This window comes from Peromyscus eremicus, chromosome 4 (assembly GCF_949786415.1).
Source record: "Peromyscus eremicus chromosome 4, PerEre_H2_v1, whole genome shotgun sequence".
Classification (NCBI taxonomy): domain Eukaryota; kingdom Metazoa; phylum Chordata; class Mammalia; order Rodentia; family Cricetidae; genus Peromyscus; species Peromyscus eremicus.
This window is the reverse complement of record NC_081419.1, coordinates 119,433,308-119,456,806: the sequence shown is the minus strand read 5'-3', so window position 1 is coordinate 119,456,806 and position 23,499 is coordinate 119,433,308. Positions and strand designations below refer to the sequence as shown.

The following is a 23,499-nucleotide window of genomic DNA, read 5'->3' as shown; positions in this document are numbered from 1 at the left end:
ACTCTTACAAAGTACTTGACTGAAATGGATCACAGCTGTTGTCGGAACATCCTATTAATCAGATAACCACACCATTTTGAAAAGGTGAAAATAAATTTTGATAAAAACAATCATCATCAGTTTCCCTCATCTATAATTTTTTTTACAACAATTGAATATTTGCATGAACAGTTTGGTAAACTTGAAAGCCATCCCATGTCTGACCAGTGATTAGAACTAGATTTTGTTTCTATTTCATACCACAACTTGAAAACGGACCAGACTTTACAATATTCTTAGCTACTATCTTTATTTAAATGTTTAGATTTTTCTTGGAAACTTGAGTGCTTAAAAATCAGCTCAGACTTCCTGTTTGGGTTACACAGAGTCTCAGACCCCTAGGATGCAAAATTATGACTGTGAATCATAAATGTCTGCAGCAAAATCCTTCAGGGAAATCCGACCACCACCTTCATTCCGCTCCCATGATCACCTCTCTCCCTGCTTTTGGGCATGTGCATGCGTACTGAGTGTCTTCCCTTACTGCTCTCCACCTTGTCCTTTGAGAAAGTCTCTCACTGAACCTGGAGCTTGTTGATCAGTTCGACTTGCTGTGAGCAACCCTGAGGATCCACCAATCTCCTCTCCCCTAGTGCTGGATTACAGGCACACACTGCCACACGTGGCTTTTTTTTTTTTTTTTTTCACGTATATGCTGGAGATTCAAACGCAGGTCCTCACATGTGTGCAGCAAGCACTTTACCCACTGAGCCACCTCCCCAGCCCATATCATTACATCTTTTTGAAGGAAGTAGCAAACATGCATGTACTGGAAAGTGCATATCCCCCCAGAGGTCCGGCTAGCACTCTCCTTATCAAAGGAGCAGCTACCCCATTTCCAGCATGACTTAGAACAGTCTCCTAGGTGGCTTCAGAGGCACTAAGGGTGCATAGAGGAGACTGTTCTAATGAAGGCATGTATGCTGGCAGGAATCACATGCAAGCTGGGCCAGACTGGGAAGGAAAGGCGGGCCTTCTTCAGGCACCTCCTAGCAGGGCCAGGCCGGATGTGTTCAGGAGGATACACAGGTTCTAGCATGCATCTTTCCTTGGTAAAGGCTGTGAGAATGGGAGATGGTTATCTGAGAAAGGACAGGTCATGTCAGAACACTGTGGTAAGGGTCTCTGTTGACAATGTGAAGTGTGAAATATCTCAAGGTTTTTTTTTTCTCCAATCCTTCCCTACCACCCCCTCCTTTTTCAAGCACCACCACATCAGGGGCATGGAATGGTTGACGTCACAATTTTACCTCACAGGACAGCTGGCTCATTGGAAACCAGACTCTCAATGGACAACCCAAGAAATAATTGTGCATGGCTGGAATCCAGGCACAAGTATGCTAAATTCTCATTTCAGAAAGGAAGCCCCCAGCGTGCCTGGCTGGCTGGCTGGCTAGGTGGGTTTTTTTCTCTCTCTCTCTCTTTCTTCCTCTCTTCTTTTATCTTGAGACAGGGTTTCACTATGTTGCTCAGGCTGGCCTGGAACTTGCTAAGTAGTCCAGCCTAGGCTTGATCTCTCAGTCTTCCCAATTGTCTCCTAAGGGCTGGGCTTACAGGTGTGAGCACCATGCCAGGGGTTCATCCTGGGATTTTTACTTTGAGGCATTGGGAGCTGAACTGCAGTTTCTAGAGACTTCACAGAAAATGCTGTTTTTAAATCAAGCTTCTGCAGGCTGGGAATGTAGCTGAGTGTTCTGGCCTACCTTGTACAGTGCCCTGGGTTCCATCCTCAGCACTGTAGAAGAGGCTACAATAAATAAATAAAATAAATAAAATAAAGCAAGGCTTCTGATCACATGTCATTTGTTGATGATTAGGACAACTAAGTAAGTAATAAGCTTTTCAATACCAATAGGTGTAACAGAATATTCTAACCTACATCCACAGGTTATTTGTGAGACACACAACTATGGTAGTCAGACATCTTAAGATATAAATACAGCCGGGCGGTGGTGACGCACGCCTTTAATCCCAGCACTCGGGAGGCAGAGCCAGGCAGATCTCTGTGAGTTCGAGGCCAGCCTGGGCTACTAAGTGAGTCCCAGGAAAGGCACAAAGCTACACAGAGAAACCCTGTCTCGAAAAACCAAAAAAAAAAAAAAAAAGATATAAATACAAAAAACAAAGCCAGGTACCTTCCACATTCCTACCCTGGGAATATATATTTTAAGCAGTTAAGTTGTTGCTATGACTCGGGACCCATTTTTTTTCTTCTGGTTCCTATATAAGTTGTGTTGACTTTCAGGCACAATAGTAGAGCTGGATAATTATTTCCAGAGAGTTCTTTGGATCAGAACATGGCTTACTGTAACTATATGTTATTGTCTCTTTTGAGGAATTGGCTTTGCAGGAGGCGCATAGTGCTTGCTTTTTTGAGGCAGAGCCTCTCTGTGTAGCCCTTGAATTCAGATCAGCCTGCCTCCCTCTCCTGAGGGCTGGGATTCCAGACATCACGGCCAACCCAGAAAGCTGTTAATTTTCCTGATTGAAACCTTCTAATGTCAGGATGGAGAACTTGACCCCTGCTAAACAACATCAGGACTCTGGTGATCTTCTTGTTGTGTCCGTCAGAAAGAATACACACAATGTCACATGTATTCTACCACAGGAAGAATTCTAGATAGAATTCCGTGACATGACACAGATCCACAATCCCTTCAACCTTTAGACAGGACCCATTATTTTCAGTTAGTACCTGTTACTTGCTAGCCATAGCCGTCTTCCAGGTGAGTCCAGCTAGAAGTAGAGGCTACACGTACCTGCTCCATAGCACGTCCTGCCATTCTCCCTGCTGTAAAACACCACCAGTCCAGCCAAGAAAGCAACACGCTGTGTTTCAGGGAGGATACAGAAGAGAGAAGTTTATTTTACACCATCCGTCTAAGAAAACAATCGCCATAAACCAGTGCAAAATGTGCAACCAAATCAATAAGTGTGTCTTAGCTCGGAGAGCCCAAATTGGTGATTTCCTCTCCCGGTCCTTGGTGGACGCTGCCCCTCAGCTTGAACCTCAGACAGAAACATTCAACCAATTTGTAGCAGGTTATTTTTACAATTCAAACCAGGATGTGTACAAGGGACTGGGAAAAACCATACCGAATGGATGATAAGTGATCAGTGCTTAAAGTAATACAAGGGACAGCACAGGCGGGCAAGAATCCACAGTTTCAATAAATACAAGTGTAACAAGCATGGGTGTGTCTCAACTTGGTGGAATTAGTCTGCATAATAATTCAGCATCATAGAAAAATCTAGCAGGGCGGCTGAGCAGTGATTGGCGAAATGTTCACAATAACTTGTGCCCTTGAGCCAGTCTGCAGTTAATGCATTCTGTGGGTTCCAAGGCATCAGTTCTCTGCTTTCTCCCTCCCTGGCCATCCCTCCGTGAGGGGAGGGGTGAAACTGGCCAGCTTGGTGGTGGCATCCCGTGAGGAAGGACGTTTGCTCAAGAGCCAGCCGTCAGGGTCCAGTGTACTCGATACCAAGTGGCAAATTGGGACTTCATTGACGACATCTGTGCAAAATGTGCTTCTCTCCATTTTCCAAGAAACCAGTGTCTGTAACTTCTGTCCAGAGAACAGTGATAGCCTCTTGGGTCATTCCCTGTCACCACAAATGCCAAGCAACAAGAGCACATTTCAAGGACTCACACGCTGGGCAAGTGTCTGTTGCTGACTGCCTGGTGCCTTTTAGATGGACAGTTAGCCAGGGCCTCCCTGTCAAAGGCCTCAGGCAGGCTAGAACTATTGCTTGAAAAACTAGAAAGAATCTAGTAAGAGAGAGAGAGAGAGAGATGGTCATAGTGAACATGTGTGAAGCGGGTTCCCTTTTCTAACACCGTACCCCTCCCACCCCCAGGTGACGCCTTCAGGACTTTAGTGAGGTGTCCTTGGGCAGAAAAATGTCATGTCATGCATTTATTCCTGGTGGTCTTGCTCAGTGGTTTCCCAACTAATTGTTACATTCCCAACATTCCCAGGGTTCACCCCCAGGAGACTCACTACAATCTGTGGATCACCTATTCATCCAGAGCCCAATGAGAGAAGACACAGGGGACCCCTCCATCTCTGAAAAGAAAAGAAAAGAAACAAAGAGCCCCCTCAAGTAAAACAATTCCCTAAACTCAGTAACCTAGGAGTCACCCCCAAACAAAATAACTCCAACATTTCCTGCCATCAGCAGACCCTCTCCTGTTTCCTCAAAGTCTCTGGTCATAAATTAGGGTATCTTCTGTGAAATAACTTAAAAAAGGAGGGAGGATTGGAGTAAGTTGTGCCTGGCTCGGGCCAGTTAGCAGCCAGTTTTGTCTAGAATCTCAGTCACTGTTCAAAAATGGAGCTCGAAAATTCATGTGGATGTTGGGTCTTCACACGGAAGAGGAAAGACAGGAAGGGGGTGGGCAGGTGAGGGGGGCTGGGTGGGAGGTAGGACCCAGGGAGCTGGGAGCAAAGGAGGTGGCAGGGAGAGCCTAGGCCACCAGGACAGGAGCGGAGGCCTGTGGACAGCATGGGAGAGACGGACGCCACGCGTGGCCCTCGGGAGGCCACATGACTCGGGTGTGGCCGGGTCTCGTATTGCACAGAAAAGGAGGATCTGAGCCTCGGCAGGTGGCCTGGCCAATCATTAGTCCCCACACATGGGCAAGTTCACAAAAGTGAACACGTTGAACTCTGTCATGATGGAGAAGCAGAGGAACACGCCGTACAGGAAGAGGCACCCACACCCCAGCTTCTTGTCCAGCTGCCACTTGTTCAGGTGAACTCCAAATACCTGTAACAGGAAGAATAGATCAGAGGGGGCTTGGAGGGGCACGTCGGGGGGGGGGGGTTGTGGATTGCGGTGGGGGGGTTGTGGAGGGGGGGGCTGCCAAATCCTTGGAAAGTAGGACATTAAAGTTAAAAAGAGAGGGAGCCAGGACCTGCAGGCAGTGGTCATCCTGATAACAAATAAAAATATCAGGTCCCCAAGCCCAGAGTGCTCTAGGTTCATCCCTGGGCTCCAGCCCCACAGTCCTCTGTGTTCAAAATAGGCTTCTTCCATCTTTTTCCACCCCTGGCTAGTGCCTGAGGACACCTTCTACATCCTTAAGGTGGTGGCTTCACCTAGCCAGTTCTCTACTACCCATGAATCTCTTCCCATTGCTGTGGATGAAGGTGAGGAAGTTGTCCACAATTTGCTGCTTCCAAATTATTATTTCTCTCCCCTTTAAAATCTAAGAGTGAAATCTCTTATTTCCCAACTGGCTTGGTTGCTGTCAATCATGCTAACCCAGCTACCTCCAATCTCTGTAGGTTTATGTCCTGGCTCATCCTCAGTCTACCACTGCACCCTCACTGTCCTTTTAGTGATTTTAACACTCTTAAGTTCTTGCATTCTGCATCAGTCACCCACTGGTGACTGAGTTCCCTGCTGTACCTGTTAGCTACATTAAAGTGAAATAAGGTACAAAATGCAAACTCTCAGCTGCCTTGCTTCACTTCAGGTGCTTAATACCACACATCTAGTTTTTATCACATGGTGTATATACAGCTCTTTCATTTGGGCAAGTTCTAGGGGCCAGTGTTGTAGCATTGACCTTGTTACTACCAGTAGCAGAAACACCTGATGCCAACATTTCTATATTCCTTCCTTTCCATCTCATTTCCTTGGGTACCACAACTCTCACAACTCTGCAAACCCCCAGGACCTAAAATTTTTGGACACCATCACTGTGGTGGTTTGAATGAAAATGGCCTCCAAAGGCTCATCTATTTGAATACTTGGTCCCCAGTTCGTGGTACTATTTAGGAAGGATTAGGAGGTGTGGCCTTGCTGGAAGAAGTGTGTCACCAGGGGGTGGGCTTTAAGGTTTTGAAAGCCTATGCCATTCCCAGTATTTGGCTCTCTCTCTGCTTCATGCTTGTGAAGCAGATGAAAGGAACCAGTTATTGCTCCAGCACCATGCCTGCTTGCCTGCCTGCTGCCATGCTCTCCACCCATGATGGTCATGAACTCTAACCCTCTGGAACAGTGAGTCCTCAATTAAAACCATTTCTTTTATAAGTTGCTTTGGTCCTGGTGTTTTGTCTTAGCAATAGAAAAGTAACTAAGACAACCAGAGGCCCATGGCTGTACCCATCTTGTCTCTTTCCTCCTTTCCTGACTCTCTTTTCATTTTGTCTGTTATTGCTTTTGCAAAAGTCTCTGGTTTCTCTTTCATTTGGTGTCCTTGCTTGGCTAATCCAGGAGCCTTCAGTTCAAGTCATGTCTCCATTTGCTCATGCTGGACACACACAACTCACCATCTTGGCTGGATAAACAATACCCACCCACACTGATCGGGCTCACTGACCTTAGGTTGGTTGTAAATGCTTTAAAATTATCACTCTGGCCTCCCTAGGACCCAGCTTACCCTGTCCTCAGATGGCTGTTTTATATCTCATATTCTACCTCAGTCCCATCTCTACCTTCACTCACTCCCATTTCTCTCCTATTTGGGAGGACTCTTCCCTATCCTCATTCACGGCCAACTCCATATGCATACTGGATCTCGTCTGTCATAGTGCTTAAATCTGTGTCCCTGGCAAGTTTCTTCTCTCTCCCTTTTTGTTTACATTCCCTTCTCCACCCCTGAATTATTTCGATTGGTTTGGGGAATGCCACTGCACCTTTACTGTAAAGGTGATATTTTTCAAATTTTTCCATTTCTCTTCATCCTACACAAATCATCTTACTGACAATCTGAAAGAGTTATGAATACAGGGTGTATCTCTGCCCTCTCATTGCATTTTTCCCTAGCTTGTTCCATTTAACTTGCCCCATTGCAAACTCCCCCCATCAACCACCAATGAGACAAGCACTATTTCTAACTTTAATGGCCAATATTTTGGCATAGCTGATCTCTTTTTCTATTTGAAACATCATGTCTACTTGGCTTCCAAGATGCTACATCCTACTGTTTTCTTTCATATTCAACTACTGTCCTTCCTCTGTTTATTTCCAGGTAGGGTCACGCTACGTAGCGCAGGCTGGCCTTAAACACTTGATCCCCTGCCTCAGTTTCCTGAATGCTTTATGTGCCAACCCTCCTGGCTCCCTCTCTGTTTCTTTAGGTATTTTATCCTCATAATTTTGGTCTCCAAGTGTTTGAGCCCCCCCACGACTCCAATCACGGGCCTCTTATGTTTTCTGACTACATTCACTGTCTTGGGGAGCTCATCAAACAGCAGAACTTCTATCTATAGTCACACCAAATGTCCCTATCTAGGACATTTCTGCTAAATGTAGACTCTTAGCTCCACTACCTTTCTTGCTGTTTCTTCTTGGAGGTCTAACAGACATTTCAAACTTAAGATGTTTGGAATTTTTTGTTCTTCCCTAAACTACTTCTCTTTAATTAATTCCATTTTGATAACTGAACATGTGGTTAGCTCAGCCTCCTATAGCCTTGCACAACCATAGAATGTCTTAAGGAGATATAGAAGACCTACAAGCATACACTGTTCTGTCATCTGGCTGGCCCTAGAGATTACTTGGTATCAATAAACATGAGTCACTTAATTTCTCTAGATATTATCCTTCCTCTATATAATTGGGTTGTAATAGTGACTCCAGAAAGAGCTCTATATGAGAAAATATGCAAAGAAGTGAGCACAGTGTGTGGCTATGAGAAGCATTATAACTCTGTTAGACCTAGTGGTGTAGGCTTTTAGTCCCAGTTACTTGGGAGGCTGAGGCAGGAGGACCCCAAGTTAGATCTGTACAACTTACTATGACCCCACTGTGAAATATTAAGTCAAATGAGAGCAGTGGATATGGTTCAGTGATAACCCTTGCCTAGCTCCATGCACGGCACTGACTGAATACTGAATATTGGTCAAAGACGAGGAATCATGGGGAAGTTTTTATAATCTGGAAGAATCAATGAAATGGAATCTGCCCTTTGGTGGCTAATCTAGTACAAAAGAGGGAACACCTTTGCTGTGTGTGTGTGTGTGTGTGTGTGTGTGTGTGTGTGTGTGTGCACGCATGTGCTCATGCAGTACACATGCTGGTTTGTGCTTATGTAGAAGTGGGAGGTTGATGTTGGGATGTTTTCCCTCATTAATTCTTCACCTTGGGTTTTTTTTTTTTTGTTTGTTTTGTTTTGTTTGTTTTTGTCTTGTTTTGTTTTTTGAGACAAGGTCTCTCACTGAACCTAGAGCTCACTGTTTCCTGGCTAAGCTGACTGGCCAGGGAGCCCTTTGGATCTGCCCGTCTCTGCCTACTCATTGTGCTAGGGTCACAGGCATATGTTACCATGTCCGGCTTTTATGTGAATTCTGGGGAACCTGAATTCAGGTTCAAATGCTTACACAAAGCACTCTACCCACTGAGCCACCTTCCCATCCCAACTCTTTGCTTTTTATTGTCTGACTGAGGACCCAACCCAAGGCATTCTAGGCAGGTGCTCTACTACTGAGCTATCGCCCCCAGCACTCTTCTCTAGCTTTTGAAAAAAATATTTTAGGTGTGAATTGAGACAGTACCAGCTTCTAAGAAGAGGCTAGCTCCTTTTAGAAAGGGAGGAGGACTTCCAGTGGGTCACTAGGATCCTTCTTTAGAAAAAACATCCAGGAGTCGGCACATCTGGATGTCTACTGTCACCATTTAATGGAGGCCACACCTGCCTGCTCTCCAAAGTAAGAGAGGGGAAGGGTTGAACATGAACACCCAAGAATGGAAGGAAGCTGCAGACTTACCGTGACAAAGACAGAGGCCAGGAGCAAGCCGACGGAGTAGATGAGCCCTCTGCTGTTCAGCCGAATCTGTAAGGAAGGAACGGACAACCTCAGACTTCCAAGCCAGACACCTGCTCAGTGTGGCCTTTCAAGCAAGTCGGAGGAGCAGTGATTCCAAGTTTCTCCTCTAGGATGGAGGCAGACAGTGTGCCCTGTTTGTGGGATATGTGCTTTCCCAGACACACACAGCTGTCTTTGGCAGCTCTCAGCCCAATCCTGTCCTTACTTCAAAGGCAGGGCCCCAGCCACACCAGTCCACAAACACTCAGATTCTCTATCATGTTAGGATTCTTGTCAACAAACATCCTGTTGACCTGACCTCTGGTGAGGTTTAACTTTCTCAGACTCATACTATTTTTAGGGTGAACTATATCACATAAGTGATGGGAAAAATTTGTATAAACTTTATTTATTTATTTATTTATTTTTTAACATAAAGTTCGTTTGAGAGAGATATTGAGCTACTTGATTTACAACTAGGTTGAGAGTTTAACTGAGTCTGGCTGTCACTGGCTGGACCTCCACATGAAAGAGAATGTTCCTCCTCAGCACCTGTCATGCATCTTCTACTTGACAGACTCAAAGCCAAAGCCAACTGAGATACATACCACCAAGTGTAGGACTCCAATGCCAGACTTTGCTATGAAATCATCTACTCCCTTGGAGTCTAAAGAGATCTTGGTGAATTCTGCATCTCAGTTGAAGAGAACTAAGGATGAAGAATCTGTAAACTGCCCTCAGCACCATCAGCACCAGCTTCAAAGGAGACTCCCCTCCAGTCCAATCACAGAAGAGGCCTCCAGAAGAGTAGACTAGTTCCAAAGGAGCCTGAGCCTAAGAACTATAGAAATGGAGCTCATATCCTTTCATGAGCCATCAGCACTGGTTCCCATGCCTGGGTTGAGATAGACCATCAGGCACTTAGTCCTTGGAGGCCCTGTAACCAATGCTGTTACCAAGTTCAGACCATTTAGAGAAATATAATTTCAAAGTCTGCTTCTTCTGTCCCATTGTGTCACCTACCAAACTGTTTGCAAAGTCAACACCCATATGTTTTTGTGCTTATTTGATGGGAAGAAGTAGACATGTGGATTCAAGTTTGAGGACTCCATTTCCACCTCTATCTAACCCCTATTCCACCCCCAGCCAATATAATACATGGTCCTGAAGGGGATGAAAAGTTAACCTGTGCTCATGGAAAGAGGGAATAAGACTGGTTGATTTCTCTATTGCTTTCCTTCTCTTTCTTTTGTTTTTCTTCTTGAGACAGTAATTTTGCTACATGGACCAAGTTGGCCTCAAATTCACAATCCTTTATGCCTCAGTCTGCTAAGTGCTGGGATTACAGGTCTGTAATCCCATCATGCCCCTGTTTGTCAACTATTTTCTAATAAGGCACACTGTACAGAGGAATGGCTTGGGGCCTCTTAACAAGGTCCAAGCTACACGTTTCCCTCTCGTCAATGTTTCCCACTGAGATATACATATGGGAACAGTATGGGTCTCTACAGATGAGTGTGTGAGTCCATCTTTTACCAGACACTCTAACTAGCCAATCCTTTCTGGAGAGACCTACAGCACAATAACCTCACTAAGCAAAGTCTGTCAGAGGACGAATTGGCTGGATTGTAGAGGGAGGGTTGTGATGAAGAGATCAGAAAGGGACCATTATAAACCTGGTCCAGGAAGTATCCACCAAAACCAAAAAATCCAACAACAGATGGCAAAGCCAATAAAAACCAGACACACTCGAACACAACAGAGATGTTTCATTTGCATGGTAAGAACTCCATGGCTAGAGAGGGGAACGGTATGCACAGTGATTCACTCTAACTACCCAGAATCAAACAGGCCAATCAGGACTACTCTCATTTGTATGACTGGAATTACATGCCAGGAAATCGCAGGCCAAGTGGCTTATTCTAATCAAATGAGGATTCTTCTGAAATGGAGTCTCTCCACAGCTCATGGCCATTTGCAGGCTGTTGTTCTGTAACTGACATGCAGTTTCTCTCTTTGCAGAATACCAAATTAATTTGTTTTATTTCTATCCTGGCTAAGTGCTGAATTCTTTCATCAGTCCATTAAACTTCCTACTACAGTGACCATCTTGAGTTCTCCATCTGCTGGTCCCTGGCTGGGAAATAGTTACCAACAACCAAATGGCTTCTTGACAACAAAGGGAAACCAGGTTGTAACTGTGACACAAGGGCTACAGGTTAATGTTACTAATTCAGAGCAGAAAGGTGGAAGATGGGCCCCATCTCAGGCTGGCTGGTAATCTGACTTGTACCCTCAACCTGGTATAGACAGATTTCCTCTCTCTCATCAACTGGTTGGTTTAGGGGTACATTGCAAATGTATCATAATGATGAGGACAGTCTTGCTGGGTGAGGTGGCACATGCCTGTAATTCCAGCACTCAGGAGGATTTCGAGTTTGAGGCCAGCCTGCAATACACAGTGAGACCATCTTAAGAAAGAAAAAAAAATTCTCTTTTCTAAATGTACCACCTACTAACTCTATGATGGTTCCCCCATTCTGTATAGTTCTGTGGAGCAGAGGGTTCTCCAGAATACCACAGTGGCCAGTAGGGGGAAGAACTGTCTTTGCTCATGTCTTTAGCTTCACAGTCCTGGAGTTGTGCATAAACATTAACAAACTGTGAATAAACATTCAAATAAATCCTTTGAGATCTTAATTTTCAACACCATATGCATTCTTCTTAAAATGCGAGCCACGTGTTCCCAGTCTTACTTACCCCTTCAGCTCTGGGGTCTAATCCCTAGTAAGAGTTGAGTGATTTCTTACCCTTAAGTAGCCAAGGACCAATGAGTATAAAGGTCTAAGCAGGAAGATTCTGTCTGGCTAATCACTTTCAAAATGAATCATGCTATACTCAAGTTTTTGAACTTCACCCTTGCATTCACACAGAGTCTCAAGGAATAAATAATACTGCCAAAATACTAATTCTGGCTTCAAAGATGAAAGATGATGGATTCTTCTATTGGGGTTTCTCCTTTCTCTATTTTTCTTTTCAATCTTTTTTTTTTTTTTTTTTTGGTGGAGCCCTGTGCACCCAGGGGACACTGTCATTTTTTCCTTGTTAGAGAACAAGGGGACACTGTCATTTTTTCCTTGTTAGAGAACTGAGCTCTAACAGCTTGTATTTGTTCCTGGCTGGCTGATTCCTGGCTCATCCATACAAACATGGTAGTCAGGAGTCAGGACCCCTTAGCTTGGTTCTTGGCTTAATGCCTCTGAAGGCTGTATGTGGGTGGGGCCATCCTTTGTGAACTGTGATTGTTGAGCCACATCTGGCCCTGTCACCTGTTTTTCTTTTTTTTCTTCTTTTTTTTTTTTCTAAAGATATATTTATTTATTAGGTATACAGCATGTATGACTGCAGGCCAGAAGAGGGCACCAGATCTCATTACAGATGGTTATGAGCCACCATGTGGTTGCTGGGAATTGAACTCAGGACCTCTGGAAGAGCAGTCAGTCCTCTTAACCTCTGAGCCATCTCTCCAGCCCCCGTCACCTGTTTTTGAAAACAGTTGAGTGGAAGTTGGCTCACACATCTCTGCATTGTTGTCTTGATGCATGCTTGGGAGGGTTGTGTTCACCTACATTAAAGCTTTAGAACGGAGCCTAGAATGCAATGCATTCTTAACTATGGTGGGTCATTTGCTCATAGCTAATACAAGCTGCCTCTCTGGCTTCTTCCAGAGACTAATCACCTAAACCAATATCCTACCATTGTACAGATATCAGGGGAGGAAGTTTGTGTTTTATTTTTACCATCCACAGACCCAGTGTTTGATATGGAACTGATGAACGAATAATGAATGGTCATGAGGTATCATGTCACATGCGGACTCTAAGAAGGCCCTTTTCAGTAGGGCAATGCGGACTGGCTAGAGAGAACTTGGCAGCAGGGAGACTGTGGTCTACCAAGCACGTATAAAATTGGAACCATCTTATCCCCATTTTGCATGTCAGAAAACTGAGGTTTAAGGAAGTCAAATGACTGGTCTGTCCAAAGCAAGTGAGCCACCAAGTAGGGATTTAAAACAGAGAAAGTGGCATCAGGAACCTGGGCCCTAAGCTAAGGACTGGCTGACCTTTCTGTGAAGGACCAAGGGCAGCCAGCATTTTAGGTTTTGTGCGTCAATCTCAGTCAAAACTTCTCAGTTAGAAGGAAATAGAAGACCAGTTTCTAGATAATTTTCTAGAAGCACTATGACCTCTGCCCAGTCTTCCCTGCCCCCACCTTCCTTTCCATTTTTATAAACAGATACAGCTTTTTATCAAATCCCAACACCATATGCAAAAGTTTTCAAGCATTCAGAAAAGTTCAACGAGTTATACTGATACTTTTAAAGACCCTCAGAACAAGCTGCAGACACCAGTAAGTTTTATCCCTGAACATTCCTGCTCACATCACACTAAGCATGCTCAGTGTTAGTTCATGATCTTTTCTATTTACATGCAATTTTCACGTAGCGAAATTCATCATCATTATTGCACATTAAATGAGCTCTGAGAAATATATCTATTTCTGTAATATAAACTTCCTCATGACCGAGAGCATGAGGAGCCACACAAGGCTTTCTTGTTGCCAGAGACAGCCAGTAATCTCATTGGTTTAGGCCATTCTAGAACTTCATATGAACAGAATCCTGTGGTGTGTTGTCTTTTTAAATGAACAATCTTTACATTAAAATGTGATTTATTTTCCATAGAGGTCAGAAGAAGGCATCAGATGTACTAGAACTGGAGTTATGGATGGTTGTAAGCCACCTCTGCAAGAGCAGCCACTGCTCCTGACTACCTCAGCCCCTACACAAACATTCTTTCATTTAGCATAATTTTTAGATTCCTTCATGGTTTTTATTGGTCAACACGGTCAACAGGTCATTTACTTTTATGCAACAATAGTGTAATATAGCATGATTTCATTATTGTCCCATCAGTGGACACCTAGACTGCTTCCAGTTTTGAACTATTAGTGTGTATTTACTTTGTAACTCTAAAACAATGTAAAAAGAGCTTCCTCACCATCCTATTTCCTAGCTTCACTTCCTGCAGCTGGGCACTTGGAATTTTTCCAAATTGGTACAATTCACCTCTTTCATTTTAGGAGAGTTCTGTGCCCTCATGGAACCTTCAGCTCAGGCAGGTGGTATATTCACCCCTTCCCACTCTGGACATCCTGCCTTAAATTTGTTTGTTTCTTCTGTCTGGTACTGATCTCCTCCTACCTGTGAGGGACCATCTCACCCCCTCAATCAGGACAAAGACTCTGGGGACAGATAGCTGGACTCTAGGTATTTCTTTATTCCAGAACTCACTCCAGTCCCCACCATCTGCCTGTGATGCCAAATGTGTCTATAGGGGTACATGTGTGTGCATGCTGAATAGTGGAAGGTGAGAGTTGACATTTCATTAGAGAGAAAGGCCAAGCAAGGAGAGGGCAGCTCTCAGCTTCTCTTTATAGAGGATGATGATATATTCAAAATATTTTATTTATGTGTATGAGTCTATATGAGTATTTTATATGCATATGCATGGGCGCATGGGTCTGTGTGTGTGTGTGTGTGTGTGTGTGTGTGTGTGTGTGTGTGTATGTGTGTGTAGGTCAGAAGAAGGCATTGGATTCATTAGAGCTGGAGTCACAGGCATCAGCAGACCACTGGCTTGTTCCATAGTTGCTGGGACCTGAACCCCAGTCCTCACAATTGCATAGCAGCGCTCTTAACTGCCAATCCATCTCCCCATCTCCCCAATTGTTTCAAGTTAAGGCATAACTTTCATATAGTCACTCACACAGATCTTAAGTGTATGTACTACCAGATGAGTTTTGACAAATGCATGTTTTCATGTAGCCTGTATGCTTTCTCTTACATGCAGCTCATGTATCAATTACATATGTAAGTACAAATTGTAAATTATATTTGTAAACATTTTATATAGGACATGAAAATAGAGGTGGGACTATCTGAGAAACATAAGAAGAGCAGCAGGAGTGGGGAGGTGGAAAAAGGAGAGGGTTTAGTAGGGGAAGTATGTTCACACTACATGATACACCTGAGTGAAACGTCCTTATGAAACTCACCACTACGTAAAATCAATTCATGTTCACTTACGTAAATAGAAACATCTACCCGTCTGTCTGCCTGCCTGCCTGCCTGTCTGTCCATCTACCTGTTATCTACATATCTGCCTATCTATCATCTATCTCACTTCTATCACCCAGGTAACCTTGGTGGATGTCTCTGAGGGCAGCAGAACCGGTCTCTGGGTCTGTAGCCAGACCTGAGCATCAAACTTTTGTCATTTGCACATTAGCTTTGAACAAAGCCTTTGGGCCTCAACTCTGCCCAGAGCTGAAGTTTAGTCATCCCCCAGGCCCTGCCTCACAGAAGCAAGGCACAGCAAGTTCAAATGCAGAGTGTTTTCATGGCAAGGATGAGCTGAGATCGTGTGAGGCCCATTTCAGATCATTCAGTCCTGAAGTTTAGTGCTGTTTTCATTGCTGGCCTTCAGAAACACCCATTTTCCTTTTCCAATTCCTTTTTTGGCAAGTTGTGAGGGAGGAAACAGAAGTCTGGCTGCTTCCAAAGTCAACAGGAGCGCAGCCCACAGCACATGCATATTTTTTAGTGTGGATGCACACAGAAACTCATTCACACTAAGTTTCATGTATTTATGTCACACAAGAAACAGTTCCTGGAGCCTCACTGCATTCAGTGATCCAAGAACGGGAGTCTAAACAGATTCTGTTCCCCATCCTCCCAACCCCCACCCATAGCAGCTAAGACATCCTGATGGTCTGACGTCAGCTCTACCTAATCCATGAATTCTCTTGGAAAAAAATCAAAGTCTTTATTTTTTTTCTTTCTGTTCATTAGCATTGGGAACACATGTTACACATTGTCATCCCCACCCCCACTCCTTCCTCGTTTTCTGAGACAGACTCTCACTATGCAGCTCAGGCTGGACTCGCAGTCCTGTATTCCTGCCTCAGCCTCCCCAGGGCTTTGGGTTTTCTTACTGGGCAGTTCTAACATTTGTTTGGATGTAGTTTCCAGGTGGATGTTACTATCCATGGTTTTATACTGAGTGATATCATTGGGGTTGGGGTGTCTTTCCTTGAATAGTTTACTGGGGTGAAAAAGTGAACAAGCCCCAGAAAAGAAATAAGTTAATGAGCACTAGCATCCTGACCTGCCCAAAGTGCACTCAGGGACAGTGCTCTTTACTCTAGGGATTGACCCGTGAGCTAAGTAGAGATTTGGATTCTTATCTGAAGATGAGACCACTTAGGTTGCAGCTTACAAACAAGGCAAAGGGTCAAGTCTGCACTTGTCCCTGGCTCTGTGTGTAGGTTATCAAATGGTGGGACAGAGCAATCATGCTGTTCAAGTCTCCCTTCCTTCCCTTTTCTTTAATTTTTTCATGTAGTATTTCATGTGTATGGGTGTTTTGCCTGAGTGTATGTCTGTGCACCATGTTATGCAGTACCCACTGAGGCCAGAAGGGGTTTCAGATCTCCTGGGATTGGAGTTACAGAAGGTTGTGAGCCACCTGTGGGTGCTGGGAATCAAACAAGGGTCCTCTGGAAGAGCAGCCAGTGCTCTTAACTGCTGAGCTATTTTTCCAGTTCCCTTCCTGTTCTTTTTTTTTTTTTTTTTTTGGTTTTTCGAGACAGGGTTTCTCTGTGTAGCTTTGCGCCTTTCCTGGAACTCACTTGGTAGCCCAGGCTGGGCTCGAACTCACAGAGATCCGCCTGCCTCTGCCTCCCGAGTGCTGGGATTAAAGGCATGTGCCACCACCGCCCGGCTATTTTTTTTGGGGGGGCCCTTCCTGTTCTTATAAAGGGACAAATGCCACCATCTTCTTGGCCTTATCTAGCCCCATTCATTGCCTTTGAAATGCCCCACTTCCAAACACCATTACACACGACTTAGAGGATTACATTTCTAATAATACGCATTTGGGGAACACATTCAAAGCCCTGCACTGATCACATATTCCACTCCGGATGTCTAGGTAGGTACCAGCTACCTCTCAATATCCAGTGCCTACTCTGAATCTGCAGTCATCTTCCTGAACTGCTCAACTGCCAGGCAGCTAATCTCCACAGTGACTCCCAGGAAAAGTGCAACCGCAACTTGCCTGCCCCTTGGATGGGCCATTCAGAGACAAGGCTGTTCAAGTTTCCCAGAGCTCCCTTGTTGTCCATCAATGATGAAACATCTCTCTTAGGGGGGGAGGACACTTATGAGATTCAGGAAGTAAACAAAACTTAGAAATCTGGGAGAGCTGAAACTTAGAAGGCTCACAAGGCCCCTTTCTCCAGTATTATATAAGCATAAGGATTGCCCTGGAAGGAAGACTCTTTGATCTGTCCAACTGCCTGCATATTTGGAGAGCTCCAGGCTATCATTTTTGTGGGTTAGCAGTGGGCTTCCAGTAATGAAACTGTCCTTGAATCATCCAGGTTCCTTTAAGTAGCCCCTCACCCACATTCCTATACGCAACCTGAGACTCAGTAGTTCAACACGTTGGACTCCGGTGTAACTGTTACTTTGGTCTGTCATTGCTGCCATATCTAGAGTAAGCAGACATTTGTTCATGTCTCCCCAGAGAGTCTCACACAATGTCCCTCTGTTGGGGATGTAGCTCTAGTTGTTTGTATGATAACTGGACTGTTAATACAGCTGCTGTTGGCTGCCTCCTCATTCTGTCTACGTCCCCACTCCCATAGTGGAGTTTCCTGGCCTGAATCAACTCATCCTGGCCTCAGGTTTGCATCATCTCCAAGACACTTCAACTAATGAATATTGAGACCCAACAGCTTTCCACGTCAGCCTTTCTACGGCAGGATCACCAGAGACCTTCCCTTTCCCACACATCACTGAAGCTTTCTAACACAAAGTTTGGAATCCAAGAACCAAATATATGGGGATTGGTGATGTTACTATAGCTCCCAGGGGCCCCCTTACAACTGTGGCATGTGTCATCCATTAAAATGCTACCCCACCACTTCCAAGTTGTCTGTTTAGGTCATGTGATAATGCAAACTGTCCCTACCATTGGCGTTGTCATTTTGCTGAGTTCTATGGTGGAAATACATTCATCTCAGCCAATTTCAAACTGCCAACAGGTGGGTTGAAGAGCTGTAAGTAGTTGCTTCTCTTAAGCTCATATGAACCAACTCCAGCACTGAGGTAACTATGGGGGTTGGGTTAGGGGTTATTAAGAAAGGGGAGGCTGGTTCAGGTAAACAGAGTCAGATTCCAGGTATTGGGAATTATATTTAGAATACTTGCTGAGGAAGGTAGGCAAGAATGGTGGGAAGACATCAGAACTGATTGGATTATTGACCCATCCCACAGAAGCTCTCTTCTGGGAGGGAGACATAGCTCCTGCCCTCGACTGGAGAGTAAAGGGAAGACACACCAGAGACACCAGCCCCATGCTCTTCTAGAAGACATGGAGAAGATGATGGTGAATGGCAGCTGGCCTGGGGGTAACCTGGGAGAGGCCGGAGGCATCCTTCTGGCTTCCCTGACTGGTTTTCTTGTGGTTTTCCTCCTGTCTGGATGACCTCACCCTCTTTGGATTTCTTTTTCTACATTACTGGGACACAGCTCTGGCTTTCTTCTCTATCTATATTTATTTCCTTTATTAGTTTTAGCCTCTAAAAGGCATTTTACTGCTGTTGACTTGCAAGTATTCCCAGCCACAGAGGCCTTTCTGTGCAACTTCTCACGTACTCCACACCAGTCCATGATCTGCTGGACATTTCCACCAGGACGACATTAAAACCCATCAAACTTGACCCATTTTAATGGGGATGCTGTCTTTCTCTTGAGTGAATCCCTCATCTCATCTTCCCTCTCCACGAACAGCACCACAATAAGCATCCTTTGATTGTTTTCCTCTTGTGTCACCATGCAGCTGTTAGAAAACTTAATTATCGCTTCTTCCTTAAAAACCCAATTTATCCCCATTTATACTCCAACCAGCTCAAGTCACTAGCATCTCGTCTTCAGCTTCCTGACTTGCCTTCCATCTTCCTCTCTTGACTTCTTCCAGTATATTTTCAAGCAGTATCAAATGTAAACCCCAAATTTAAAGTGAGATACCTTACTAAAATCCTCAATAGTACTTACGGTAAAACCCAAATTGTTCATAATGGGCAACACAGCACTGGATGACTATGCCCTTGTCTCTCCCAGCTCACCCTCACTAACACTCAAGGGCCGGTGTGCAGTGTTTCTGTGTCTTTTGCTTAGCATCTGCTGTTCTCTAGCTTAGGGCTATAACTGATAAAGAGGGAACTGATGGTCTCCCTCCCTTTCCCTTGCATTAGGGTTACAGGTCCCTACTCATACAGCCTCACAGTGGGCACAAGTATTTCCCTACCTTTCTGATTTGGGGTCTGGCTGGTGATAGGCTTTAGCCAACAGAACATGAGTAGACCTGACCTGATAGAACACATTTTTGAAATGTGTTTGCCGAGTTGGGCATGACTTCTTTTGTTTCTGTTTTTTTTTTTTTTTTTTAAAATCATAAGAATGTGTCTTATGAGGCCACTGGTCTGACAAGGGTCAGAGACACTTGGAGCAGAGTCCTGTGAAGCTTGGAGCCAAGGCCAGATCAGCCAAACACTTGTCAACACACAGGCGCATGGGTGAGGAACAGGTATTAACAGAACTATGCTACTAACTTCCAGGACCTTTTGTTACACAGACAGCATCCTGCTAGTTTGTCTCCAGTGCAAATGCTCCCCCTGGTCTTGCTGCCGCCAGTTTTGTCTGGTTCCAGCCCCTTCTCTGTAGTTCTCATAATCTTATTTCTTTTTCTTTGACAGAGTCTCACTGTGTAGGCCCGGCTGACCTGGAACTTACTCTGTAGACCAGGCTGGCTGAACTCACAGAGATCTGCCTGCTTCTGCCTCCTCCTAAATGCTGGGACTAATAAAGGCGTATGCCACCACGTCCAGCTCATAATCTTTCTGAAGGGAAACATGACCACATCTTTACCTCTCAAATACCCATCATTCTCTCTGTTACCATGGTTTACAATGTTCTTGGACATGTGGAGGCTCCATCTCCACTTTCATTCCGGCCTTTCACCTTCAGTTCTACTCCTTCCTCTGCCACAGCCATCGGAGCTACCCTGGGTGGTATGGGGTCCAGCAGTGTGGCAAGCCTTCTCACATCTTGGGTTTTTACAAGCTGTTTTTTTTTTTTTTCTTCCTTGTCTGCTTGGAAAAGTCTTCTCAAAATGCTTGCTCAGATAATCTCAGACTCAGAACAAACGCCATTTTCTTACCAGGGTTTCAGGTCCTCTGGCCCCAACCTCACACTGCCATGTATCCTGAACAATTACCCTCTGAAGGGCAAGTGCCACATGCTTTGTTTGGATTTATTGTATACTTGGCTCCTCCCACAGGCTGTCATTCCAGAAACCCAGGAGTGCCTGGCTTGCTTCCCATAGCACCTCAGTGTATAACAGGTGTTCAGCTGGTGTTTGTTGCAAGAAAGAATGGTCTAGCCTTAAGGTCTTTTTACCTCTGTGGATTCTGGAGTAAGCTCAACTCTTGCATGGAGAGAAGGACAGACCTTCTTCTTTCTGCTGCTGCTTGTAAGATTTATTGTACATTTCTAAACCCTAGCTCAGAAATGGAGTTCTGCCCTGATTTCCTGGAGGCCGACTATTGACTTCCTAGGTTCTGTTAATCTCACTTCATGGCTGTGCATCACCATAATAGTACAAGAAGCACTCATGTCCCCAACTTTGACTCTTAGGGTTATTTATTCTGGGCACTTAGGTAACTAAGTGCTTCCGAGCAAGCCGCAGAGTATAGACATGTCAAAATCTGTCAAAGGGCATTCGTTCCTCACTGTTGAGTGTGAGAACCTAATGTCAGGCACAGAGCAGATGCCTGGATGGTAATTATCCCAGAATTATGACTTGGAAATCCCATCTGGACAAGATGGAAAAATTGCTTCAGAATTGTCAGCAGGTCTCTCCAGAGGTTAGGGGAGGTCATTAAACCCACACAGGCTGCTCGCTTCTGATGTCAGAGACGTGGAAAGATGTCCTGGGGTTACTGTCATGCTAAATGAAAGGAGGCCCTTGAGTGTCCTTTCTGAAATGAAGCCTCTCGGGAAGAACTCAGGGTGGAGCTGAGGGCAGACTAAATGCTTGTAATAAGTAAGTCCTACATTTGCCTTTCCATGGATCCGTGCCATCTTCCCACTGAGCCTGTACCTCAGCACAAAGCCACATAGTGATGCCCCTGGAACAGATGGGCTTGGGGTACTGACCACTTAAGGAACCCCATGAAAGCTAGGAAAATACAGTGATTGAACAGGGATTTTCCTCATGAAAGGACCCAGGACATTCCAACCCTGAGACAAAAACCTACTATAGAGACACCACTCACTGTGCCAAGGGAGATGGTGAAGACTGTAGCCCCCATAGTGACTATGGAACATGGAGAGGTGGGCATAGAGTCAGGAGTGCTCGCCCCTTCTGTCTCCTTCTCTCCTGATATGATGTATATGAAGCCACCTTATCTTTAACAAGTAGATCCCACTCTGTCTTTCAGCAAAGATTCAAACACAGGCCTGAATCCAGCCTAGATTTCCACCCCTATCACCACACCTCTCTGCCCACTGCCACGGCACTATGTGCGTTTGCAAGGATGTCTTTCTGCTTGTGGGATATAACCTCCCTGGGTCTTGGCTCTCTGATCTGCAGAATGGGATCAGAACTGCATCTCACTTAGTGTGAAACGAGGGCCCTCCGTCCAGCTGAGATCACTGGCGGAGCTCCTATTTACCGCATCCTATACCCCCACAACCTGGATTTCCTTCTCTTCTTGAGCGTAACCTTTCTCAGCGTCTCTGCATCAGTGGTCTCTTTTTCCTAGTATGCTCCCTCTTTCCCTAGACACCCACCACTTGCACAGCTGGATGCTGAAGAGCACAGGAGTGATGCTTCATTCAGGCTCAGGAGATCACCCCTGACATCTAAGCTGATACCTGCAAGATGACCCTCAGAATGAAAGAACAGAAGCTGCTGGAGGGAAGAAAGAATAGAAGTCCCTGCTCTTTTGTGGATCCCAGGCTTCTAGGCAACACTAAAGATGCAGCTTAGTAGGCCCAAATGCTGCACCATTATTTTGGCCAAGCATCACTACTCAGAGTATCAGAACAAGCATGTTTCCTGTGTTTGCCACATAATTAAAGTCCACCCTTGTCAAGATGCTCATCTGCTGGTGACGAAGCTATTTCATCTGGGATAGAGCCTAGCCTTGAAGCTCATCCCAGGTCTAGGAATGGAGATCTAACTTTTCCTTAGAAACTCAGGATCAACTCCATGAACACAAACACTGTCACACAGCCAGAATGTAGCCAAGCTCTCAGGAGCTATCCCACACAAAGGGACTGTGTGCCAATTCAACCAAAAAGATAAAAGTGGTCGCTATTTCAACAAGGAGAACTTCCTGCCGTGTGTAAATAACAATCGATGCTGAGGTGGTGCATTAGCCACTAAACTCAGACCCCAGCAGCCATGGTTCATGGCTGGTGCTGTACAAAAAGGTGGGGACGAGATGATGTGCAGCGTGAAGCTGAGTGGGCAGTACATCTATGCTGATAGAGTGTTCTGCCTGTGGGGGTTCTTGGGTAAGACTTAGGCATTTTTTTTTCATGAGAATTCTTCTCTTATTAAAAGTCCTATTACACGGAAAGCAAATTATTTGAGGAAAATAGGTTTAAAAGCAGCACATTAAGCTTGGGCCTGTGATCCAAGGCCGGCTTGAGGATGGCTCCTTTACTGAGTCAGCTCACAGTTTTCCTGACCTCATTTCTGGCCCATTTACCTTTGCATTCTGATTCAGGATGAAGGCTTCCCCATCATGAATACTATCGCTGCAGTGGAAGAGAGATTCCAGAATACACACTTCAAAAACGGCAGCACCGCAGCTTCTAAGTAGTTCTTATGTTGTCAATAGTATTACAAAATTAGCCTATCACACTTCTTTTGAACTTTTAAAATTCAAAGTGAAGTCTCGTTTGCAACAAGAAGTGGTGACACACTTAGATAACCTACGTACAGAAGAGAATAAATTCAGACCTCAGCCTCCCTCTATACACAAAATGAAATCTTGGTTTTCCTGGGGCTTGTAAACAATGCTGAGTTTCTTTCCAAAGGGAGGTCTTGGGAAAGGCCCTTGGATGTCTGTACTTCTGAAATTAAATGGAGGTCTTTCTTGTACTGCTGTTGAGACTGCTGCATTTAGATACAAAGCAACCTAATGCACCTTCTTCTACAAACTTTCCCTTGTATGCCTGGCTGCTGTTCACAGAGAAGCCTGGCTGGGCTGTTTTCTCCTCTATTAAAGATGAAGGAGATTTACACCACAGGCCTAGTCATGGTTGTACAGTTCAGCAGGATGGCCAAAGCTACCCAAATTACCTCATCTTTAGATGAGTTTGGGTCTCAATTTTTGTTTTTAGGATGTGATCCTGTCATTAGGTATTGAGACTTGGAAAAGGTATGCTTCATAGCTGTGAGAATGTCTCATTTCCTATTCTCTACACCTTTGGGGGAATGTCAGAGGAGAGGGAAGGTGGGTGATGACTAGTGGTGATCTGTGGTAGAAGGCTTGCCTG

The 23,499-nt window shown here is 44.9% G+C and overlaps 1 protein-coding gene across 1 annotated transcript in view; it reads right to left on the bottom strand.

The window, feature by feature from the left end:
• Positions 1 to 2,873: 2,873 nt before the first annotated feature.
• Positions 2,874 to 23,499, bottom strand: part of Slc24a3 (solute carrier family 24 member 3) — a 485,481-nt gene continuing 464,855 nt past the window's right edge. The window contains exons 16-17 of the mRNA XM_059261565.1: positions 8,760 to 8,825; positions 2,874 to 4,809 (exon numbers count right to left, since the gene is read on the bottom strand). Coding sequence (XP_059117548.1) covers positions 4,663 to 4,809; positions 8,760 to 8,825 — 213 coding nt within the window. The 3' untranslated portion in view covers positions 2,874 to 4,662. The remainder of the gene's footprint in view (positions 4,810 to 8,759; positions 8,826 to 23,499) is intronic.